General features: G+C 42.6%; 1 protein-coding gene across 3 annotated transcripts in view; it reads right to left on the bottom strand.

The window, feature by feature from the left end:
• Nucleotides 1–23,394, bottom strand: part of KIAA0930 (KIAA0930 ortholog) — a 121,245-nt gene that overhangs the window by 19,088 nt on the left and 78,763 nt on the right. For all 3 annotated transcript variants that reach the window (XM_068118978.2, XM_068118969.2, XM_068118987.2), the window contains 3 exons: nt 22,637–22,738; nt 16,436–16,576; nt 8,121–8,309 (listed from right to left, as the gene is read on the bottom strand). In XM_068118978.2, the coding sequence (XP_067975079.2) occupies nt 8,121–8,309; nt 16,436–16,576; nt 22,637–22,738 (432 nt within the window). The remainder of the gene's footprint in view (nt 1–8,120; nt 8,310–16,435; nt 16,577–22,636; nt 22,739–23,394) is intronic.

The following is a 23,394-nucleotide window of genomic DNA, read 5'->3' as shown; positions in this document are numbered from 1 at the left end:
TGTTGCGGTTTTGAGTTTTGTATAATAAAGGTTAAATTTCCCCCTCATAGTTAGTCACACAAACAACACATAGCCTCGCGATAGTTTAGTTATTTCGTAGTATGTGTGAGAATAGTCCTTTTCCTGTGTTAGTTTTGCGTTGAGTAGAGTAATGAGTAGCACCTTCTCGGACCTCCATTGCCTTATCCCGCCTCCATTGCCTCATGCCTTACGCCTCTTTGTGCTGCCTTTGGCGCGAATTAACACGAGGCCGGCCTGGAGGGTCATCCTCTACCATACTCTATCAACTTACTTTTTCCACATGCGAAATTTGCATTTATGTCGATTTAAATTATACAATGGACTACAAAATGTAAATGTTTCATGATATTTGTTATATTATATCAGCTTTATCTTTCAATATTGTCAAAATGAAGATCAAATAGCTGTATGTTGAAAAAGTCAAAACTTTACATTGGGTGTACTTACCTTTTCACGTGACTGTGTGTGTGTATATATATATATATATATATAGTCACGCAACTGCGATTAACACCACAGTTGCGGATGGCCAATTGCGAGGCTTTAACTCCCGAGGCGAGAACTCGATAGCGGATTCCAAATCAAACACTTAAACTAAAGTTAAACGTGCGGAATGGCGGGACGGGACACAGCAAAGCTCCGCAGCCTTATCTATTAAAATCCAACAGGAAACTGCGTTCAGATATATTCAGAAAATAATATAAGGATTTATTAACGGTTCCGAGAACAAAGAAATATGATGCTCTAAACCCCCTATATGGAGTACTCCCGCTCAACAGAGTTATTAAACAAACCACAGGGCAGACGACGAAATGAACAAAGAGGGTGTGTGTGTGTGGTGCGCTCTTAGCTTTGCTCGCTCGGGAGCGTGGCGTGGAGATCGTGCAGGCCTCGGATGGCTAGGCCCTGACACGTGGGCGGGAGTGGTCTCCCCGACGAGACTCGCTCGCCGACCTGTCCTCTCGCCCCGCAACTCTCAAACGCTCGCCCCGTCCGAAGGACCACCGTTTCTGGGGCTGTCGTCTCTGCCCAGCGCCTTGGAGATCGTGAGTGGTTGGCGATGGTACGCAAGAGGCCACGAATGGAATACGGCCACCAACGGGCGAACCTCGGCACGACAGCCGCCCACGCAAGCACGCGATCCAATCGCAGGGAAGATGGAGGGAACGAAGGCAGGAAAGAACGAGAGGGGCAAATGTCCAGTGCACTCTATCACGACTGAATCCTCTCAGCTCCCCCAAATGGCGTCTGCTCTGCCTCGTGTCCAACTCCAAACTCCTCTTCTTCTCCTTCGTGTCGTCACTTCCCTCACGCACTGTCACGCCCTCTCGTGACGTCCATTCGTCCGCCCTTCCCCGTGACGTCAAAAGATCCACCCCCTTCTCATCGTGTCTCAGCAGGGTGCGTTTCGGTCGGTGTTGTTCCATTGATCTGAAAGGGAAGGGAATTAATTAATGTAGGTGCGCTAGGGGCATGAATTCCTACTGTCTAGGTGCGGTGCCAAAAGGGACATTGGATTGACCACAGGGGTGGGAAAACACACAAAGTTACCCTTATCGCCCTAACTACTTAGCACTTCCTGTCCCCGTACAGGAAATATATACGCAATTATCCCGGCATACGCCTACACATACTAACTTAAAGGTACATAGTGGGTTCTAGCTATCGCGACATCCCGGAGCATTTTACCTACTCAGATCTACTCTGCTCTACATATTGCTCTACCAAATTCATAACAATATATATATATATATATATATATGTTGTTTTTTTTGTTGTTTTTTTTATAAACAGGAATCAAATTCCTGCAAGGGGAGTGTGAAAAAATTCTGACAATGCGGGGCTCGAACCACGGACCTCCATTGATAACACGTCAACAACCCACTGTGCTATTGAGCCAGCCGCAATCTCAGAACTTTTCCACACTTAACACGCGAGCTTTATAATGGCCGATGTCTTACGTGCTTGCGAGGCAGACCCCGAATGTTAGCGTAAGTGTATATATATATATATATATATGCGTATGTATGTGTGTATATGCAGAAGTGCATTGAAGATTAAATCAATTTTTATAAACAGGAATCAAATTCCTGCGAGGGGCTAAGTGTGAAAAAATTCTGACAATGCGGGGCTCGAACCACGGAGCTCCATTGATAACGCGTCAACAGCCCACTGCGCTATTGAGCCGGCCGCAATCTCCTCAGAACATACATACATACATATCAGTGAATACAGCGTGCGCGCACACACACACACACACACACACACACACACACACACACACACACACACACACACACACACACACACACACACACACACACACACACACACACACACACACACACGGGGCAGTCAATAAGCAAAAATGTGTTTCACAACTTGTTTATTGCATGTACGTACGTGTGTAACAACTGTTTTTTTTCAACATATAATCTCCATTGCTTTAAATGCATTTTTCCCAGCACTTTACTAAGGCCTGGATTCCTCTAGAAGAAAAAATTTTGGCTGGTTGTGTAGCCATTCGTGCACTGCCTCTTGGACCTCTTCGGCAGATCGGAAAATGGTTCCACCAAGTGCCTCTTTAAGTGGCCCAAAGATGTGGTAATCCGAAGGGGCGAGGTCTGGCGAGTAGAGTGGATGAGGAAGACACTCAAAATGCAGGTCCTCGATTGTTGCAGCTGTAGCGCGGGCAGTAGTATGGGGCCGAGCATTGTCATGCTGCAGCAAAACACCGGCAGTGAGTAGTCCACGACGTTTTGATCTGATTGCTGGTTCAGATGGTTTTTAAGGAGGTCGCAGTATGATGCACTGATGATTGTGGTCCCTCTGGGCATGAAATGCTCTTCAAGTGGGCCTCAGCTATCCCAGAAGAGCGTCAGCAAGACTTTTCCAGCGGACGGCTGTGTGCGGAATTTTTTGGGTATCAGTGAAGTTGAATGGCGCTCTTCTGTCGTCGATTTACCAGTTTAGATTATTACACCTGAAGAAGTGAAAGAACGGCGCCACTCTTTGCTTGCCCTCTTCGTTTCTGGCTGAAAGTAGTGAACCCAGCTTTCATCCTCAGTCACTACGTGCTGTAAGAAAGTGTCGCCTTCTGTTTGTAATGTCGCAGAAGTTCTTCATATGCGTCCACTCGCCGTTCCTTTCAGTTTGGGTGTGGGTTGTCTCGGCACCCCCACCGTGCAGACACTGCGGAACCCCAGCACGTTGTGAATGATATGGTGTGCTGAACCATGGCTCATGCTCAATTTGGAGACAACTTCATCCAGCGTAATGCAACGGTTTTGCCTTAGCACATGCTCAACTCCTGAAACCATTTCTGGTGCATCGGCTGTGTGAGGCCAGCCCAAGCGAGCAGCGTCTGCCACACTGGACACTCAACTTTTAAACTTCCTGTCCCAGTCGTACACCTGCTGCAGCGATAAGCATGCGTCACCATATTGCATCTTCATTCTGCGATGGATTTCACTGGGATTCACACCCTTACTTCCCAAGAAACGGATGACAGAACGTTGATCCTCCCTGGTGCATGCTTCTAAGGGAGCCGCCATCTTGTAAATGCTCTACTGACGTCATACGCTCAGTGTTGCTAGATCTAAAACAGGCAAAACATGACGCTTACCCATAGATATAACATATGTCATCAACAACTACACACATTACATTCTCAAATTTATATCGTCATTTTAAGGTTACTTATTGACTGGCCCTCATATATAAAGTTGCCAATTAGAATAAGGACTCTGAGCAAAACGATGAGGTTGGTTTCAAAACCAATCAAGTAAAAAAAATTTTAAAAAAAATCGATATGATTAAACCGGTTTTTGGGGGCTTTTTTTTTTTTTAAGCAATCTCATTGGGCACTACCTAATTTGTTTGGTAAATTTCTGTGAAAAGTATTTTTCAACAAACACCATGACTAACAGGATGAGCATCGAATTAACAGGATGAGCAGGAAATTCCATCTGCTAACGTCAACAGTTTCCTGGTGACAATAAATAATTCTGGGAGGAGTGAATTTGATGCATATTCTCTTGCACAGCTGGTCGTTGTTATTGGAGAGAGAGGAGAGAGAGGAGAGAGAGAGAGAGAGAGAGAGACAGAGAGATAGAGAGATAGAGAGAGAAACATCTCTCGTGTGTAACATATATGTACACATGAGAAAACGTTGAGCACGGGCTGCATTTTTTTTTTTATCGTAGCAATAACAAAGAAACAATATTGTTGTTGCATTTCTCAAAAGACTGTATAATCTTGGTAAAGTATATGTTCAACAATTATGAGAAACTCAGAGGTTGTTTTTTTCTTTGTTTTCTTAAATCACAAAATTTGCTCTATAATGGCACTGTTTTGCACAAAAAAGGCTGTTGGCCATACATCCTGTGATGTAGGGCTCAAGAACAGTCAATAGTGATTTCCAATGATGTCACAACAGAATGAATGTCTCAAAAGGTGAATTATGTGCGCAAGCACCATTGGAAGAAATAACTGCCCTCTTACCCATGGCTGCCCTCTTACCATCCCCTGAAGCCACCACCAGAGAGAATCCAAAGAGAGTTGTTGACATTCCTGTGCAAAACAACTTCCAACTGTGCCAATCTGCAGAGGGTCACCCATTTTCTTAATTCCGCCCAATAATATCCCCAACATGCTCGATTAATCTATTGGATACAAATCAGAACTTTCTGGCCAGGGTAATGTAATAATGGAATTGTTTTGAAGAAGTCAGAATTGTCAGAAGAAGTCGGAATCGTCAGAAGAAGTCGGAATCGTCAGAAGAAGTCGGAATCGTCAGAAGAAGTCGGAATCGTCAGAAGAAGTCGGAATCGTCAGAAGAAGTCGGAATCGTCAGAAGAAGTCGGAATCGTCAGAAGAAGTCGGAATCGTCAGAAGAAGTCGGAATCGTCAGAAGAAGTCGGAATCGTCAGAAGAAGTCGGAATCGTCAGAAGAAGTCGGAATCGTCAGAAGAAGTCGGAATCGTCAGAAGAAGTCGGAATCGTCAGAAGAAGTCGGAATCGTCAGAAGAAGTCGGAATCGTCAGAAGAAGTCGGAATCGTCAGAAGAAGTCGGAATCGTTTTGAAGAAGTCTAAATCGTTTTGAAGAAGTCTAAATCGTTTTGAAGAAGCCAGAATTGTTTTAAAGAAGTCTAAATCGTTTTGAAGAAGTCTAAATCGTTTTGAAGAAGCCAGAATTGTTTTAAAGAAGTCGGAATTGTCAGAAGAAGTCGGAATCGTTTTGAAGAAGTCGGAATCGTTTTGAAGAAGTCGGAATTGTTTTGAAGAAGTCGGAATTGTTTTGAAGAAGTCGGAATTGTTTTGAAGAAGTCGAAATTGTTTTTAAGAGGTCGAAATTGTTTTGAAGAGGTCGAAATTGTTTTGAAGAGGTCGAAATTGTTTTGAAGAAGTCGAAATTGTTTTGAGGTCGAAATTGTTTTGAGGTCGAAATTGTTTTGAAGAGGTCGAAATTGTTTTGAAGAGGTCGAAATTGTTTTGAAGAGGTCGAAATTGTTTTGAAGAGGTCGAAATTGTTTTGAAGAGGTCGAAATTGTTTTGAAGAGGTCGAAATTGTTTTGAAGAGGTCGAAATTGTTTTGAAGAGGTCGAAATTGTTTTGAAGAGGTCGAAATTGTTTTGAAGAGGTCGAAATTGTTTTGAAGAGGTCGAAATTGTTTTGAAGAGGTCGAAATTGTTTTGAAGAGGTCGAAATTGTTTTGAAGAGGTCGAAATTGTTTTGAAGAAGTCGAAATTGTTTTGAAGATGTCGAAATTGTTTTGAAGATGTCGAAATTGTTTTGAAGAAGTCAGAATTGTTTTGAAGAAGTCGGAATTGTTTTGAAGAAGTCAGAATTGTTTTGAAGAAGTCGGAATTGTTTTGAAGAAGTCGGAATTGTTTTGAAGAAGTCGGAATTGTTTTGAAGAAGTCGGAATTGTTTTGAAGAAGTCGGAATTGTTTTGAAGAAGTCGGAATTGTTTTGAAGAAGTCGGAATTGTTTTGAAGAAGTCAGAATTGTTTTGAAAAAGTCGGAATTGTTTTGAAAAAGTCGGAATTGTTTTGAAGAAGTCGGAATTGTTTTGAAGAAGTCGAAATTGTTTTGAAGAGATCGAAATTGTTTTGAAGAGATCGAAAGTGTTTTGAAGAGGTCGAAGTTGTTTTGAAGAGGTCGAAATTGTTTTGAAAAAGTCGGAATTGTTTTGAAAAAGTCGGAATTGTTTTGAAGAGGTCGGAATTGTTTTGAAGAAGTCGAAATTGTTTTGAAGAAGTCGAAATTGTTTTGAAGAAGTCGGAATTGTTTTGACAAAGGATGTTGCGCCAGGATGAGAAGCATGTGGTAGGTTCGGCTGAAGGTGAACATGATGTACTTACTTTTGAGAGGAGATGGATAGGCTGAACAAAAAGGTGAATAAACTGTTTGGACTGCCCAGGACTGCTCAATATCCATGCGTTTCGGAATGCATTGAGGAAGTACAGAACATTTTGCACTTCTGCAAATGACAACAACGGGGCGCAGACTTCATCTGCTCAAATCTTGAAGGTGGTGCGAAAGATGAAGGTATAGACCACCTGAAATTCAAAATGACCCTGTTGTTTGAAATTCAGAATGACCCCAATTCAGAATGAAACTCTGTTCACAGCCGTTGAATTTTTAGTGTTGTCGAAGGTGTTTGGGGATAGTGGTGATTCTGTTCCTTTAAATCAATTACAGAAAATGTTTTTTTTGTTTGAGAACAAGGGGCTAATGAATGTCTGAGAATATTATTTATGCTATTATACAGTTAATAGATAGAATGTCCAAAATAATAAAAATCAACCACAAGTGTATAAAGCCAAAATACAATGCTTGTTGATCAGTTTTCTGAGAATTATAGGGACTATTTTATTCATAAAGAGTTGAAGAAGGTTTTCAGAGGCAACTCGCATTTTGACTTCCTTGATCCGAGGGAGGAAGCAGTTAGGTGGGTGGAAGAAGATCCATGTCCATGTGGGTTCGATTCCAGGTCGATTCCTGGTCTGGGTGTGTAATTTTCCCAAATATGTCAATTAATTCGTTATAATCCTGTTCATTTATTTCATTGCGTTACTACGCCCCCTGTGGTGTTTATAATAGACATGGATTTGTCCCCCAATGGAGAAATAAAAGCCCCCCTCGTGCTTAGGCCGTTGGTGCTCCTATGGTTGGCAGTGAGTGCCCCAGAAGCAATAACGGAAAAAGAGTAGCAATCATATGTGTGGGGAAAAGTGCATGCTCAGCCAGGATCGCCCAGATAGCTCAGATGGCAGAGCACTGGTACAGTTTACCAGATCCAGAGGTTTCCAGATGAATGGGTTCGATTCCCGGTCTGGGCGCGTAATTTTCCCACATATGTCAATTAATTAAATTAACTTGCTGTGCGTGATTGAGAACGTGTTCCCAACTATCGAATTGAACCATAAGTTATACAAGGAAATTATTATGCAGTGAATTCTGTACTATGGTGAAAGTGTTTTTAGAAAGTGCAAGTGTGATCAAAAAATAGATTTAATTTTATTCACTCCATAAATAATTTAAGCTTCAAAGCAAAAAAAATCGTTGAAAATACGTCTTATCCAAAACAAGATGGCTTTGGCTTGCTGTTATCAATAATCGTCTATTTCTACACCTAGTGTTGGCCGAATGGTTAGGGTGGCGGGCTTGGGATCCTAAGGTCCTGAGTTCGAATCCCGTTGAATTAACGCAAAGTGGGGTTTACTCAGCCTGTCATCCTTCCAAGGTCGGCAAAATAAGTACCAGATAACTGGTTATCAAGAGGCATTGCATCAGCGGCAAACGCGCCCACAGAAAAATGATGCAACCAGCAGCCGGGTGGCTGCACACAAACCACCATATATTTCTACCACCAACACAGCATTATACACAAAATATTTAGGCCATGTTCTTAATATTGTGTGAAGAAGCAGAGATTTTTTTTTAAAACTTCAGTCATCATCATGCCATTTACATGTGCTATCACAAACTGCATTCATTTTTATATCAACCATTTAATTGCATTTGATAAAAGTGATTGTTGGCATGGAGCAATGCAAGTGTAAAATAAATAGAAAACAGAAGGAATATCTACCTTTTCAGCATGCATGCTGTAACCTCCACAGCCACCATCCTCGGATGAGGTGTCTTCTGTCGGAACTCTGCTCACAGCCATCTCAGCATGGCCTTTTCCTTGAGGGCCCTTCATGCGCACAAACTCCACATTGTTGTACTTGTAGAATCCAAATGACATTTTCTGAGCCATCTTTGCGGCCATGCTGACCTGAAATGGCACAAACAATCTGATCAATTAAATTCAGATTGCAGGAAATGCAAAATTATTTTAAAATTTTCTAAATGCAGCCATTATTTACCCTGGATAGGTGTATCCCTGGGTATATCCATTCTGTACAGATGGATATACCCAAGGGTACAGCTATCAAGGATTAAGAGGAAGGAAAGGTGTTTTCCCATAATACAGAATTATTGTACCGTTTGCTCTCACAGCATCCAGGTGGTGCACCTTTGCTTCATCAATGAAAACAGGATTATCAAGAGAATTCATGGAACACTTTACCCCACAAAGTCTTGAGAAAACGGACATGAGAAGGGTCTGTTAAACTCTTGCTTTGTATTTTCCGCATGATCTATATTTCCTATGAACTGTGATTTTGTCCGAATCTAGACATTCCATAATGCTGAGAGCGTTGGTAGCAAATTTGGTTCGTCAAGATGGCGTAATATTTTGTGCAAGTACTGCTAAACCGGACATTTTTGGAAGTGCCAACAAGGCAATTTGTGTTCTACGGTGCTCAACAACAATATATAATTAAATTGAAATGCTACAACGGTACTCGCTTATAATGCTTTCTTCCACCATGGGCTGCGGTGTGCCTGCCCATTTCCTCCCTCCGTTCGTGTCCTGGGGATGAAGAAAGGCTGGTCCTCCAACATAGGATGGCGGCCATTTGGGGAAAAGGCCTCTCGATTTTGAGCTGGCTGCACCCACCTTGTGTAAACCGACATCCCCAATAATTTCATTAAGTGGACCCATTTGGACCATATTAGGAGGGTTGTCAAGTTCTCGCGGTGTGCAGGGGTTTACGACAATGCGATTAATGTCTGCTGGTGTCAGGGTCCAAACGCGTTTGTTTGAATTCTTAAAATCACACATAACTCTGCCAATAATGGACATAGAGGGTCGTGTGAGGTGTCAAAATGATCAGAGTACTTCCATACAATGTGTAAGCTACAACCCAGCTGTCGGTGACATCTGCGGTTACCTCTGGGTCAAGAAATCTGTAAAAATGGTGAAATTTATATTTTGTTTTACATTTTGATGCATCATAAATGTCTTCATAACTCATAGAATAAGGAAGGTATTGCTTTAATGTGTACTTTAAAAGTTTCCCAGTACACTGTGCAAAATAACGATGCCACACAAATATATCTGATATTAATATAATGCATGAAGTTTACAATAAATAAATACATAAATAAATAAATAAATAAAGTAAATAAATGAAATTTTAAAAATAAATAACTAAAGATGAATAACTAAAATATGACAAATAAATAAATATAGCATTATATGTGTCGTTATGCATGTGATATTACTAATGCTGGTTTTTTTTTTTCAGGCCATCAAGCACGATAAGACAGTCGGAACAAGATGAGTGACAACATTCCACCCGTAGCAACTGTTCCTACCAAGAAACAGCACATTTCTGAGACTCAGTGGGATGCTTGCATTTTCTGCCAGGATGCTCATCTTCCGATTTTGAAGGCATCATTTGTTGGGGGCTGAGAAGGTCAAGGCTGCTCACACAGAACGTGTTTCACTTGGGGACAACAGTATAGCACTGGAGCGTTTAAGTCCTGATATTAACATTCTAGTTGAGAAGGGTGGTAAATGGCACAAATCATGTTACGCCACCTTCACAAGTTCACTGAACCTGAAGCGTATGAAGGACAGACAGTCGAAACAAGTTTCTGGCAAAGCAGTCGTGTCAGAAACACCGGTAGCAGAACAGCTCAGTGTTGCACTGACGACTGTAGTTCCTGGTGTTGATTGGAAGTCTTGCATCTTCTGCCAGAGTAGGTCTCGCAAAGATCTTCACCAAGTGATGTCCCATGCAGTCAATGACCGTATCCAAGACATCGCCAAATCTGACCATAAACTCGTGTCTGATTGGTCAGAATGACTTGATAGCATTCGAGGGTCATTATCACAGTAGATGCAAAATAAAGGCTGAACGTTTGAGCTCGGCTACAGCACAGGTACAGGATTCTACCACATCAGACAAGTTTGCCAAAGCTTTTGAAAAACTGACGCATATGCTTGACGCTGGCTTTGATGCAGCCAATGTGTACTCAATGAGTGATGTTCTCACACACTACTGTATACTCCTCGATGATGAAGGCATACAGTCAACATCATATCGATCCCACCAATTGAAGCAGAAACTACAGAAGCACTATGGATCCAGGATCCTCTTCAAGCAGCAACGTGACAAATCAAAGCCATTGTTAGTGTTTCCAGCCCTGTCCATTGGAGATGCAATTGAGGCTTTGAGAACAACATCAGAAACCACAACGTCCATGACAGATGCTTCAGAATATGTGCCTTGTGGTCCTTCTCATGATCAACTATTCTTTCAAGCACTAAGCTATGTGTGCACCAAAATCAAAGCGGTTCTCGGTCATGTAAAGGGCATTGGTACCTATGATGATATCAACATTTCTGCCGCAGAAACATGTGTCCCTGATAGCCTGTACCTGCTCCTTAAATGGCTGTACACCAACTCTGACGAAGCAGATTCAACTGAAGAGTTGGAAATGAACTGTGATGACGACGTTCACAACCGCATCCTTAATACTGGAGCAACCATTCTCTTTCATGCAACAAACAGTAAGACACTCACACCTAAGCATGTTGGTACGGCTCTCTTTGTACATCAAGTGACAAGGTCGAAGACTCTGGTTGAATATCTGCACAATATGGGCGACTGTGTCAGCTATGATACACCACGCAGAATAGATACCACAATTGCAGCAGACCAACTTGCTCTTTCATGAAAATGACAATGTTGTTGTTACAAACTCACTTGTTCGTGGAAGGTTTGTGCAGTTTGCTGCTGACAACTTGGACATTGTAGAAGAAACCTTGGATGGCAAGGGAACGTTTCATGTGACCCAGATGGCAGCTTTCCAGCGTGGCCCCTCTGAAAACATCCCCCATTCATCATCTGTCATTGGTAAACAGAAATCTCTTAAGTCTGTTCCACATCAGCTGAATGAAATCGAGTCCGCTAATATACAACCAACCCGACAGTTGCCAAAATTCACAGCACCAGTGTCCACGGACATCATGACATGTGACGAGCTCACCGACTAGATGTTGTCTGGTTATGTACCACAAAGAACTCTCAAGAGAACCAGAAGATTCCAGGTTGGACAGCATTCAATCAGAAAAGTTCAGACAAAGACAGTCCACAGAGTATCACTGGATATTTGCCGATAATTCCAGCTGCAGCCCATGAGTTGGATACAATCGCAACGGTGCTCACAAGACGTCAGGCCATTACTAAGCACTTGGGACAGCCACACGTTGTGATTACATTTGACGAGGCTTTGTATTGCAAAGCCAAGGAACTCATTTGGCATAATCCTGACGATTTCCAGAACGTCATTGTCAGACTGGGTGGTTTTCACATTGGGTTGAACTTCTTGAAGACCCTTGGACATCACTTCAAAGACTCGGGTCTGGCGGAAGCGATGTACGAGTCCAGAGTGTACACCGACACAACTGCCTACAAAATCATGGATGGCAAGAACTGGAACAGGCCTGTGAGGGCTCACAAGTTGATGACAGAAGCAATCTGGAGACTCTTGTGGACGCAGTATGAAGTATGGCGTAATGACACTGGCAAGGGTGATGACCATGTACAACACGAAGCATTAATAGAGCTGAAATACGTGCTCGAAAGTGACAAGGAATCACAGCTGACGTCTTGTCTGGAGAAATCCACAAAAGTAATGCAACAATCACTACACGAGTTTGACCAATTCATTGAAGAAAACTCAAGCAATCCAACGTTCATGCTATGGAAGCAATATCTTGATTTCGTAAGCACACTGTTATGCTTTATTAGAGCTGAGAGGGATGGGAACTGGGAGCTCCACCTGGAAATGTTCAAAAGAAATGCTCCCACTGATGGCTGTGTACGACCATGTAAACTACACCAGGTGGGGTCGTCGTCTATATTGCCGACATGCAACAACTGAATGAGACTGCTCCAGAAGTACAGGCTGAGTTCACATCAGGAAACTTTGTTGTCAAACACAGGTCAGAGAATTTCAACCAGGTTTCGACAGATCAGGCACTGGAGCTTGTAAACAAAATGTGCAAAGTATCGGGAGGTCTCATTGGCATAACTCGCTCAGAGTCAGCACTGAATCGCTGGTTACTTACCTGCAGTGAGAGAGCACGACTGGCTGATGATGCACGTACACTGGCTTGGATGAAATCTGCTGTTTCCACTGCACACAAAGATGGTTCATCTTCCAGGCTCAAACGAGATGAGAATGATGTCCAAAAACTTGTCACCCAGCTTGAAAGTTTCAACCCTTTTGGACGTCAAGAGAAAGTCGATTTGTATAGCAACAAATGATGTTGCTCCAAACAACGTGAAGGAAGACCTGATGACAGGAAAAGATCGTGGTAAAAGGTTGTTGGAAGGGTTCATCACTTCACGGCTAGGGCCATCACCAATAAAGGCTTTCTTTGATCCAATAAGGAAGAATAATTCCAAGAGATTTCATGATATGTCTACGGAGTCATCCAGCATGAAGTCAACACCTGAAAGACTGAAGGCAGACAGAAAAATATACCATAGACTTCTATCAGCAGCAAGCTCTGGTCGGGGCATAAAATTTGCCAACATACTACGGCATGAGCTCGAGCCTGTCCCGGCGTCCCGCCCTCGTTGGCAACCCTTGATGGTCAACTCCATCGAACAGACAAATCCAGTCTTGCACACATCTTAGGTGATCAGCATGCGGTGACTGAATGTCCAATCTCAGAAGAAGTAAGCTGTACTCTGACGCAATGGCCGTGGTACAAGCCATACAGAAACCTAAAGAATGCCAGACCTTTGGAGATTACGCTGACCATTTCACATGCACAATTTTTGCTAACTTTGTGAATGGGTGCAACAGAGTCGACGTCATATTTGACACCTACAAGGGAAACTCCATCGAGACATCAACGCGGGAGAAACGTATCGGCAAAACTCGCTCGTCAAGTGAGGCGTATTGTCGACAGTCGAAGTGTGCCACTGCCTACCTCATGGAAATCCTTTCTTGCCCTTGAGAACAACAAGACCAACCTTATTAGCTTCCTTGCTAAAGAGATGTTGCTGCGACAAATACTTGCGACACTTGCAGATGGTCAAGAAGTCATTGTTGCTGGAGGAACAGCATCTGGTGAAGGTGCCGTCTCCTCTTCTAAAGGAAACCTTAGGCATCTTTACTCAAGCCAAGGAGAAGCTGACACCAGACTCATTCTGCATGCCTTGGACGCCGTGCAGCAAAGTTATGCAAAGATTGTGATCTCTAGTCGACACACGGATGTCTTGGTCCTCGCTCTGCATCATGACCTTGGCCCCAATGTTTGGATCAACTGTGGCACAGGAAGGAAACCAAGATTCCTTGCAGTTGACCTCATTCGGCAAGGTCTTAGCTCTGAAGTAATAGATGGGTTATGGGTTGCCTCTATACCATGCCTTAACAGGATGTGACACTGCCAGTCAATTTGCTGGACTGGGGAAGAAGTCAACATGGCGAGTAATGCTACAGCATGCATCCCTCTTGTCATATGGTCTCTCTGGACATGTAGGAGCTACGCTCACACCAACGAACATGGCCCGAGTGGAAATGTTTGTAATGAGGCTGTATGTGGCATCATGTCATCATGTGACAAACATCAGTCAATCGACAGTCTACGATGTAAACTCTTTCACCCTAAGGATGACCCGAGTAAACTACCACCAACAAAAGATGCCCTGACATTTCACATCATGCGAGCTACCTATCGAGCCCTGATCTGGACACATGCAGGACAGGCATATCCTGACCTTCCTCCACCAGAGGAATGTGGATGGCACATCGATGGCGCGAAGTTAGTACCAAAGCTAATGAGCCTCGTACCTGTACCAGATGCCTGCCGCGAGTTAATAAGCTGTGGATGCCAGAGAAGTTGTGCATCATCAAGATGCTAGTGTAAAAGCATGTCCGTCCCATGCATTGGTGCATGTAAATGCGGACCACGATGCACAAAGCCGGCAAACTCTCTGGCTGGTGATGAGACATCCGATTCAGAAGCAGATGATTTGACTAACCGATGGACTTTCAGATGCATTGTAATTACCGTATGGTGGACATTTAAGTGAATTGTGAACATGATAGACATTAAAATGGATAGTTACCAAGATGGACATTCAAGTGAACTTTTATTTTGCTGGACATCTTAGTTAAATCATGAACATGATGGGCATTCAACTGAATAGAAAATATGATGGACATTCAAGTGAATTCTGATTTTGTTGGACAAACATTTAGTATTATGAAACACGTGTATCTCCAAATGAAACATTTATGGTGTATTTTTGTGTTTGTGTGTATTATTCCACAGGTGCCCAAAATAATCTAAGGCATCTTTAATTAAGGTCTCTTTAGTCTTGATAATGTGCAATGCAGTCGCGAAAATCATGATACTTATCTCGATGTTATACCTGAAGTAATTGCCAATATCACATCGACTGTATCCAAACTTATGTTGTATGCATATACCATGAAGAAAATAAGGGGGTTCACTTAGGTTTTGTGGTATTAAACTCAGAAATATTAATATCAGATATATATTTGTGTGGTATTATTTTGCACAGTGTACTGGGAAACTTTTAAAGTACACATTAAACCAATACCTTCGTTATTCTCTGAGTTATGAAGACATTTATGATGTATCAAAATGTAAAACAAAATATAAATTTCACCATTTTTACAGATTTCTTGACCCAGAGGTAACCGCAGATGTCACCGTCAGCTGGGTTGTAGCTAACATATTGTATGGAAGTACTCTGATCATTTTGACACCTCACACGACCCTCTATGTGCATTATTGGCAGAGTTATGTGTGATTTTAAGAATTCAAGAAAACGCATTTGGACCCTGACACCAGCAGACATTAATCGCAGTCGTAAACCCCTGCACACCACGAGAACTCGACAACCCTCCTAATATGGTCCAAATGGGTCCACTTAATTAAATTATTGGGGATGTCGGTTTACACAAGGTGGGTGCAACGAAGTTTTAAAATATGGCCTATGGCCGCCACACTAACATGGCTGCTGCTGGTTGGCTGCTGCAGTCAGCGTCGCTGACTGGGGTGCAATGCTTTCGCAAGGCAAGGGGCGACCCATGATTTGGCATGAGGGCTAGTGTGGACGCCTCAAAGATAGGTCATGTGATTGAGGTGTGATCTCAGGGCCAGTGTGGGTTCAGAACACAGACAGTGCGAGATTATCTCGGGGAGGCTGTGCGTTGCTTAAGCTTGCAGTCCTGTTCCACGAGCTGCTGCTACTCATACAGGCCTGGGACTTTTCCTGGCAGCGTTTGATCTCACCGTTTTGTGTGTACGGCCCTTAATGGATTTTAGTGTTCATCTTGTAAGTAGTGTGGGTATTTGTTAATAGTGTCATGTCTGGATTTCACATTGGTTTTGTCTCATGCCTTATTAAAGTGTTTATTCATATTTCCTGTTTATACAGACCCCACCCAAATCCACAAGCGATCTCAGACATGAATATTGGATCACTTTGCTCAATAAATAAATGAAACTGTAGATTTATTTTGTGTGCTATTTATTGAATTTGGTTCTCTTTATCCATTATTATGACTTGGATGAAGATCTGATCATATTTCAGTCAAATCTAAGCAGAAATACAGAAAATTCTCAAAAGGGTTCACAAACTTTGTCTCACTGCTGTCCTGTTCACATCTGAGATCGCTTGAGGTTTTGGGTGGGGGCTGTCCACATGGCATAACCTTTACTGCCACCAAGATGACGTCCTTGCAAGTACAGAATCTGTAGCATGTACTCACTTGGCATGAAGTTTGACAGAGTAGGATAAGCACAAGGTGTCCTATGCTATGTTTCCACATGCAAAATCCTGCTATGAAAATGCAATTACAAAAACATAACCACACATGCTACTTGGCACATGCCCACCATGTTCACACCAACCCGTTTGTGTCTGGGAAACTCAGCATGACGAGCAAGTGGAAACATAGCACCGATACCGTCTCCAGGTTGAACCAGTCTATAGACCAGCAGCAGGGATGACTCACGCGGTTGTCATACACCTTGCGCAGGGCACTGTAGCGTATAGATCCTTGGAAGACGACCCTTTGGAATGAGCCTTCTTTGTCGCTCGCCACCAGCTCAACGCAGACCATCTCACCATCTTCCAATGTCATGTCAGCAAACACCTGGAGCCCAAAAAATGCTAATGTTCTTTTCCTGATATCAATAAATTTTTCAAAACATTTTTGTGCAAAATAATGAAGAACACAGCAAGCTCAGGACTCAATGATGCTGCTAATTCATGGTTTTACTTAACACAGGTTCAATATTTTACGGATTTCCACTTTCGAGTTACAAAAGGAATATGAGAATTCTTCAAAATTTATGTTTGGTCAAAAAATAGATACAGCTTCGAATATTTGAGACGTGCCACCAAAGTCAAAATTAGTCAGAAGCCACGAGTCATCCTTCTCAGGACAGGCAAAATTGACTTGTGGTTAGAAATGACAATGTTCAGGTTTTGTAGTTTTTGATAAGTTAAACTCTGATTTTGTTGCATCAACATTGATTGGCTTTTTTTTTTTCAGGGCCCATAGTAAAAGTTGTATCCAACAATTCAACTTAGAAATCATTGTTTCACTAAGATTCACACATAAATGGATATCTGCCATAACTATAAAGGGTTCATGTAAAGGGCAGTTTGGCAACTATCCATAAACAATCAAACAGCAGTGCAGTAATACCATAAACAAAACACTTCGTTGCTAGGGATGACATCAACATTACTGAAAAGCTAAATTTCAGATTCACCATCAGTGGTCAAGCAATGCAGAACTTTATCAGATATAATCACTGCTGCATACAAGTTCACAAGCGGTTTCCTCATGAAAACCTCACAAATTTTCCCCGTGGAGGCCGTCTCTAAGTAGACCGCAACAAGTAATGTTAGAGCAGGCATAATTCCTGTGATGGTCGACGGCAGCACACACTCGATGTCAGAAGCTGTAACATGGAATTCAGTTACAGGAAGGAGGCATGGTGTGGGCAAAATCGCAGTTTAATTTGTCGAATTTTCGACAAAAGGGTTAGTGATCGTCGTGACGATTATGAAATATCAGTTCTCCCTCATATCGATTATGGAAACTCATACCAGTGATAGCAAAGTAACTTGCCCATCAAAGATAACAGCAATCAAGGTAATGATGGAGCTTTATACACCTTATCCCTTCTGTGAATGTAAACATAAATATAAAATAAATAATGAGACTAAATGTGTATCATGATTCATTTTACGGCAAGCATCAAAATTAATCAACTAGAACGGCACTCGGGAAAGCGCATAACTCCGCCAGGCTGAACAATTTACGTTTTGTATCCGACTGATAGGCCAGATCCATTTGTCCTGGTCACACACTAAACTCGAATTGGCTTGTTCTTTCACATACCCATGTCATCCACAAGTTTTGTCATAACTCGTCCACAACTTTTTGAAATATCATGCTATATGTTATCATGCTAATATTGAATGGCATGGTGGGGGAAGGTTTATGTGCTGGAGTAGAGTGACAATCTGGAATGACATCCAAAAAAAATGTTCCAGAAAGATTTCCCTAACAGAAAATGCAATCAAACCATGTATGTGGTGTGAGTCGAGTAAGCATCAATTTATAAGGCCTTTACAGGAAATAGCTCCAGGACTAATATCACAACACTATATTTGAAAACGTTGTCGACAGATTCGGCCGAAACTTGTTGGATGAATTGGGTAGGTGACAAGAACAAGCCGGTTAGATCTTGGTTGAGATCTGGATGCAGATGTGGCCCATCAGTGGAATACAAAATGTAAACTGATCAGCCTGGCGGAGGTATGCGCTCTACCGAGTGCTGTTATAGTTTCCATTATTTTTTTTATCAGTTTGACATTTCAAAGAACTCTCGTAGTTGCCCACAACTGGAAAACAGTACATGCTCTTACAATATATTTTTAACCCTTCGTTTCTGCAAATTCATGAAATATAGATCTTCTCCTCATCTTTCCTTTATAAAGGGTGAGGTTAAATGGTACCAAGCTTCTGCCCTGGCTTGACCACAATACTCCTTCACTCCCCTCTGTCTTCAGCCAACTTTCTCCACTCTCCAACCACCCCATCTTACTGAAATCCCTCTTCACACAATCCTTCCATCTCAACCACGGTCTTCCTCTTTTCCTCCTACCTTGTTCCCTCAACCTATCCACTCTCTTTGCCATTCTTTCTTCCCCCATCCGCATCAAGTGTCCAGCCCATCTCAGCAGGCATTTCACCAATCTCCCCGCCAAGCTCATCTGCACACCCATCTCCTCCCTCAGTTCATACATTTTTCCTTCTATATACCCTCTTCACTCCCGCAATCCTCCTAACCCAGTTGTTCTCACAAACCTGCAGCCTCTGTTGTTGCCCCTCTATCAGTGCCGCCGTTTCCAAACTGTAAAGGTAGGCCGGCATTACACACATCAGAACCTTTCCTTTCAGTCCCCTAGAAATATTTTGTCTGTCATTACTCCCTCCACAATCCTCCACGCATTCGCACCCATCTGAATCCGCCTCCGCCTCCGCCTCCACCTCCGCCTCCACCTCCGCCTCCACCTCCACCTCTGCCTCCACCTCCACCTCCACCTCCGCCTTACCATACCCAGTCACTGTTCCCCCCAGATACTCAAACTTACAGTGCATTCAGAAAGTATTCAGACCCCTTCACTTTTTTTCACATTTTGTTATGTTGCAGCCTTATGCTGAAATCGTTTAAATTCATTTTTTCCCTCATCAATCTACACTCAATACCCCATAATGTCAAAGAGAAAACAGGATTTTAGAAAGTTTTCCAAATTTATTAAAAAGAAAAAACTGAAATATCACATTGACATAAGTATTCATACCCTTTGCTATGACACTTGAAATTTATCTCAGGTGCCTCCCATTTCTCTTGATCATCTTTGAGATGTTTCTACTCCTTGATTTGAGTCCACCTGTGGTAAATTCAATTGATTGGACATGATTTGGAAAGGCACACACCTGTCTATATAAGGTCTCACAGCTGACAATGCATATCAGAGCAAAAACCAAGCCATGAGGTCGAAGGAACTGCCCACTGAGCTCAGAGACAGGATTGTGTCGAGGCACAGATCTGGGGAAGCCTACAAAAACATCTCTGCTGCATTGAAGGTTCCCAAGAGCACAGTGGCCTCCATAATTCTTAAATGGAAGAAGTTTGGAACAACCAGGACTCTTCCTGGAGCTGGCCGCCCGGCCAAACTGAGCAATCGGGGGAGAAGGGCCTTGGTAATAGAGGTGACCAAGAACCCGATGGAGGAATGTAAAGTCGAGTCATTAGCATCTTCAACATGAGCAAGTGTTTTTGGAAAGACAGAGTAAGTAGTCCCAAGACACACCAACACATTTAATTTTTCAATACAATAACTAATAATAAGAATTAATTTCAATTTTTCTTTCCAATAGTTCCTTGACTGCAATGCACTTGCTCAATTTGCACTTTAAACTGTTGAGCTGGGGGGGAGGGGGTGGGGGGGGGGGAGATTTCCGATTGCTCCTTCAGCCACATCTCAGTTTCTTCGAGGTCATCATTGGGGTGGGGAGGCAGAAGAGAGCACGATGTGGCTTCTCAAAGCCCAAGTTATAAATGAGAGTCTGCACAACGTGTCTTTTGTACAGATGTACGACCATGAAAGAGCAGCACGCCTTTGATAAACATCCTATAGATGGTGTTCTCTTTGGCCTGCCACAATTCTTGCACGAGGCTGACATAATATTCAACGGTGATCGTAGTTTTGTGAGGCATTCAGTGAATCAGCGGAATTCCGTGACATCACAGAAAATCATGGACATCATCTTGCCGGCAGAGATTGGGTGTGAAATTCCTTGGGTGGTGGACCGATGGTGACCGCTTGCATGCATTCAAATTTGGTTTCAGCAAATCAGTGGTGAAGTCACTTTTTTCCCCCGGTTATTAACTAAACAAGTGATAAAGTTAGCAGTATCTACTTTGAACACTTTGAGACCTCGTAACATGATGTGAGTGCTGTGAGGGCTGAGGTTTCTGCGAAAACATTTTCCTGAGATCTGATACATTCCCGATTTGAGAAATACCCAAGTTCTGTGGACATTTTGGCAGCCATAGCACAGCAATCGGCGAAGCAAATACTTGCTGCATACCAGAGAAAGGTGATGGTTCGAATAGCCAAATGATCCAACCACTTTGAGGTTCGCACACTCTTACGATGTCTCTCCGAAAAGACCGACTGGACAACCCTCCCATCTATTTTCTCAACAATCCTCTCCAAGAAGTTCTGTTACTCAAGCTTTTGTGTCTCACTATCTGCCATGATCATTCCTGGGAAAACCACATTTCCAAGCTGGCCTCCAAAGCCAGTCGCCGACTGGGCATCCTCCGTCGTGCGAAGTCCTTTCTTGGCACACCTGAGCTCCTCACCACATACAAGGCTTTCATCCACAGCTCAATGGAATACTGTTCTCCCCTCTGGGCCGGTGCTCCTGCCTCACACCTAGCGCGGCATTCGCTGTTGAAACCAAAGCTTTCAGAATCATTGGAATCTCCCGCGATGAAGCGAACTTTGAGGGCCTCTCACTCACCGCAGGCAGGTTGGTGGACCTTCTGTTTTCCACCGACTCCTCTCCGGACTAGCTCCTCCAGCCTTATCTGTGCTCTGCCCCCCAAATATTCCTACAGGTCGCACAAGATCTGCCTGCAACCGTATTATGGTTACACTGCCAAAATCAAGACTCTCTGCTCACCTTCACTCCTTCATTCCTCTTTTCTCCCACCTCTGGAACAAACTCCCTCACTCTCTTCAATCCCACTCCTCCCTCCAGGTCTTTGAAACAGCTGTTCACCACCATCTCTTGTCATCCCCCAAACAAAACCTTGATCTTTTCTACCCCTGTTAATTTCACCCCAGATCCACTTTTTTGAAATACCGACTTCTTTCCTTGAAGTCCTAGCAGTGTCCATGTGTTTTATACTTCTCCCACCCCTCTCCCATGCCTCCTCCACCCAAGCCCTCTCCCTCCCACAGATCTCCCGATGTCCCCGTTCTCTACTGTTGTACTTGTGTGCTTCCCTCTCTCTCCCCATATTGTCTCCCACTCCCTTTATTATATGTTTTTTTAATGTGTACGTTTGTTTTTTTTGCGATTAATATTAGCTCTTACACGAGCCTCGATCTTGTTAACAAAAAAAAATAATAATAAAAATCCTCTGACCTGACCTTGGGTCATCTTCAAAGGACTTACATCCAAGCTAATGATCCGCCAATTTGGCTACTTTAAATGAGGACACCACCTTCACGACACTCATCCAATATGCGTTATTAAATCTTCTTCTGGAGCTAGTAATTTATTTGCAGAAAAAAATTTGAACGCAAGCTCCATACTTGGATAACCATAACTTTATAGATTACACCAATAAACAACAAACAACCCAAGGGTGATTCAACTAATGGCATACAAGTAAAATTTGAGGTTCTTGGGTACAAAATATTTTTTATCTTTTGAAAACGACCCTCACACTATTAATGATCAAACAATTCCTGCCTGGATTCAGAAGAATGTCGATTGGTCAAAATCAAAATCAAAATCAAGTTGGTCAAAATGATGGGTTGGAACAGGATATTTGACGGTACAGCCTCGTGAGCATGCCAAAGTCTGAAGCCTCAGGTGTGCCTACATTTTTATTTACAAGAAATCCTATGGATGTAAATGAACATTCGTTTTACTGTATATGCAGCGAATTTCACCTCCCCGTGTCAAGTATTGTTAATTTAAAAATAAATAAACAAATAAATAAAACCTTTCTGCACACCACCCTTGAGGCTCCCTTTACAAGTCCCCGTGTACTATTCCAATGGAAGAGATGTAATTACTCTTTTCTTTTGGGTATTTTGGGTCCTCGGGGTCTTTTGGGTCTTCGGGGTCTTCCGGGTCTGTTGACCGTCATGACCACAGTCGTGTTAAAACATTGGCCTGTAAACCCCTCCTCAAATCCTTAACAAACCCCTACTTGAAGCCTTTAAAACCTTGTACTACCCTTAGGAAGGACAAACATCAGACATCTGTACAAGCATACAAATGTACAAACACATTGTGTTTTATATGGTAGTTGAGTAAACCAAGAGAATGAAACATTATTGAAAGCAAAAAAAAGTGCAATAAAATTTTAAATTGTGCCCAAACCTCATCAAAGTTGTCGATCATGAAGAATATGTTGGGATAACTCATCTCGGATTGTTCGCCTTTGCTGTCCATGCGATGCTTGCTCGGCGAAGCAAATACTTGCTGCATACCAGAGAAAGGTGATGGTTCTAATAGCCAAATGATCCAAACACTCAGTTATTGCACAGAGAAATAAAACACCTGGGCACGCACTCTCTCATGATAAAATACAAAATATAATTATAACAGCACTCGGTAGAGCGCATACCTCCACAAGGCTGAACGGTTTACGTTTTGGACCCCATTGATGGGTGGGGATCTGCATCCAGAACCCAAATTCTAATCGGCTTGTTGTCACCTACCCAAGTCATCCAACAAGTTCTGTCATAATCTGTCGACAACTTTTTCAAATATCATGCTATGTATCGTTTTTTTGGCCCCATCTCTAAATGGTGAATAATTTTTTTTTTTTTTTTTTTTTTAAATCAAAAATGTCTCATATCAAAATCCTGATTTGATCTAATCAATTAGTCCTCGTCACACAGCAAACCTCCACCACCAAATTGTGTCTGAATCCGTCCATAACTTTTGAGATATCCTGCTCACAAACAGAGACAAGGGTGAAAACATAACCTCTGTCCACCTTTGGGGTGGAGGTAGTGAAGATATTCAATGACCCTCTCAATGAGCATGCTGTGTTTCTTACAATTGTAACATCAGGCTCTAAAATATCAGCAAGTTAAGACACAAAAACACTTTCTTCATGGAATTAAAATATA

This window comes from Myxine glutinosa, chromosome 1 (genome assembly GCF_964187855.1).
Source record: "Myxine glutinosa chromosome 1, kmMyxGlut1.1, whole genome shotgun sequence".
In the NCBI taxonomy this organism is placed as follows: Eukaryota; Metazoa; Chordata; class Myxini; order Myxiniformes; family Myxinidae; genus Myxine; species Myxine glutinosa.
The sequence above is the reverse complement of the archived record's forward strand: the minus strand, read 5'-3'. Positions and strand labels throughout refer to the sequence as shown.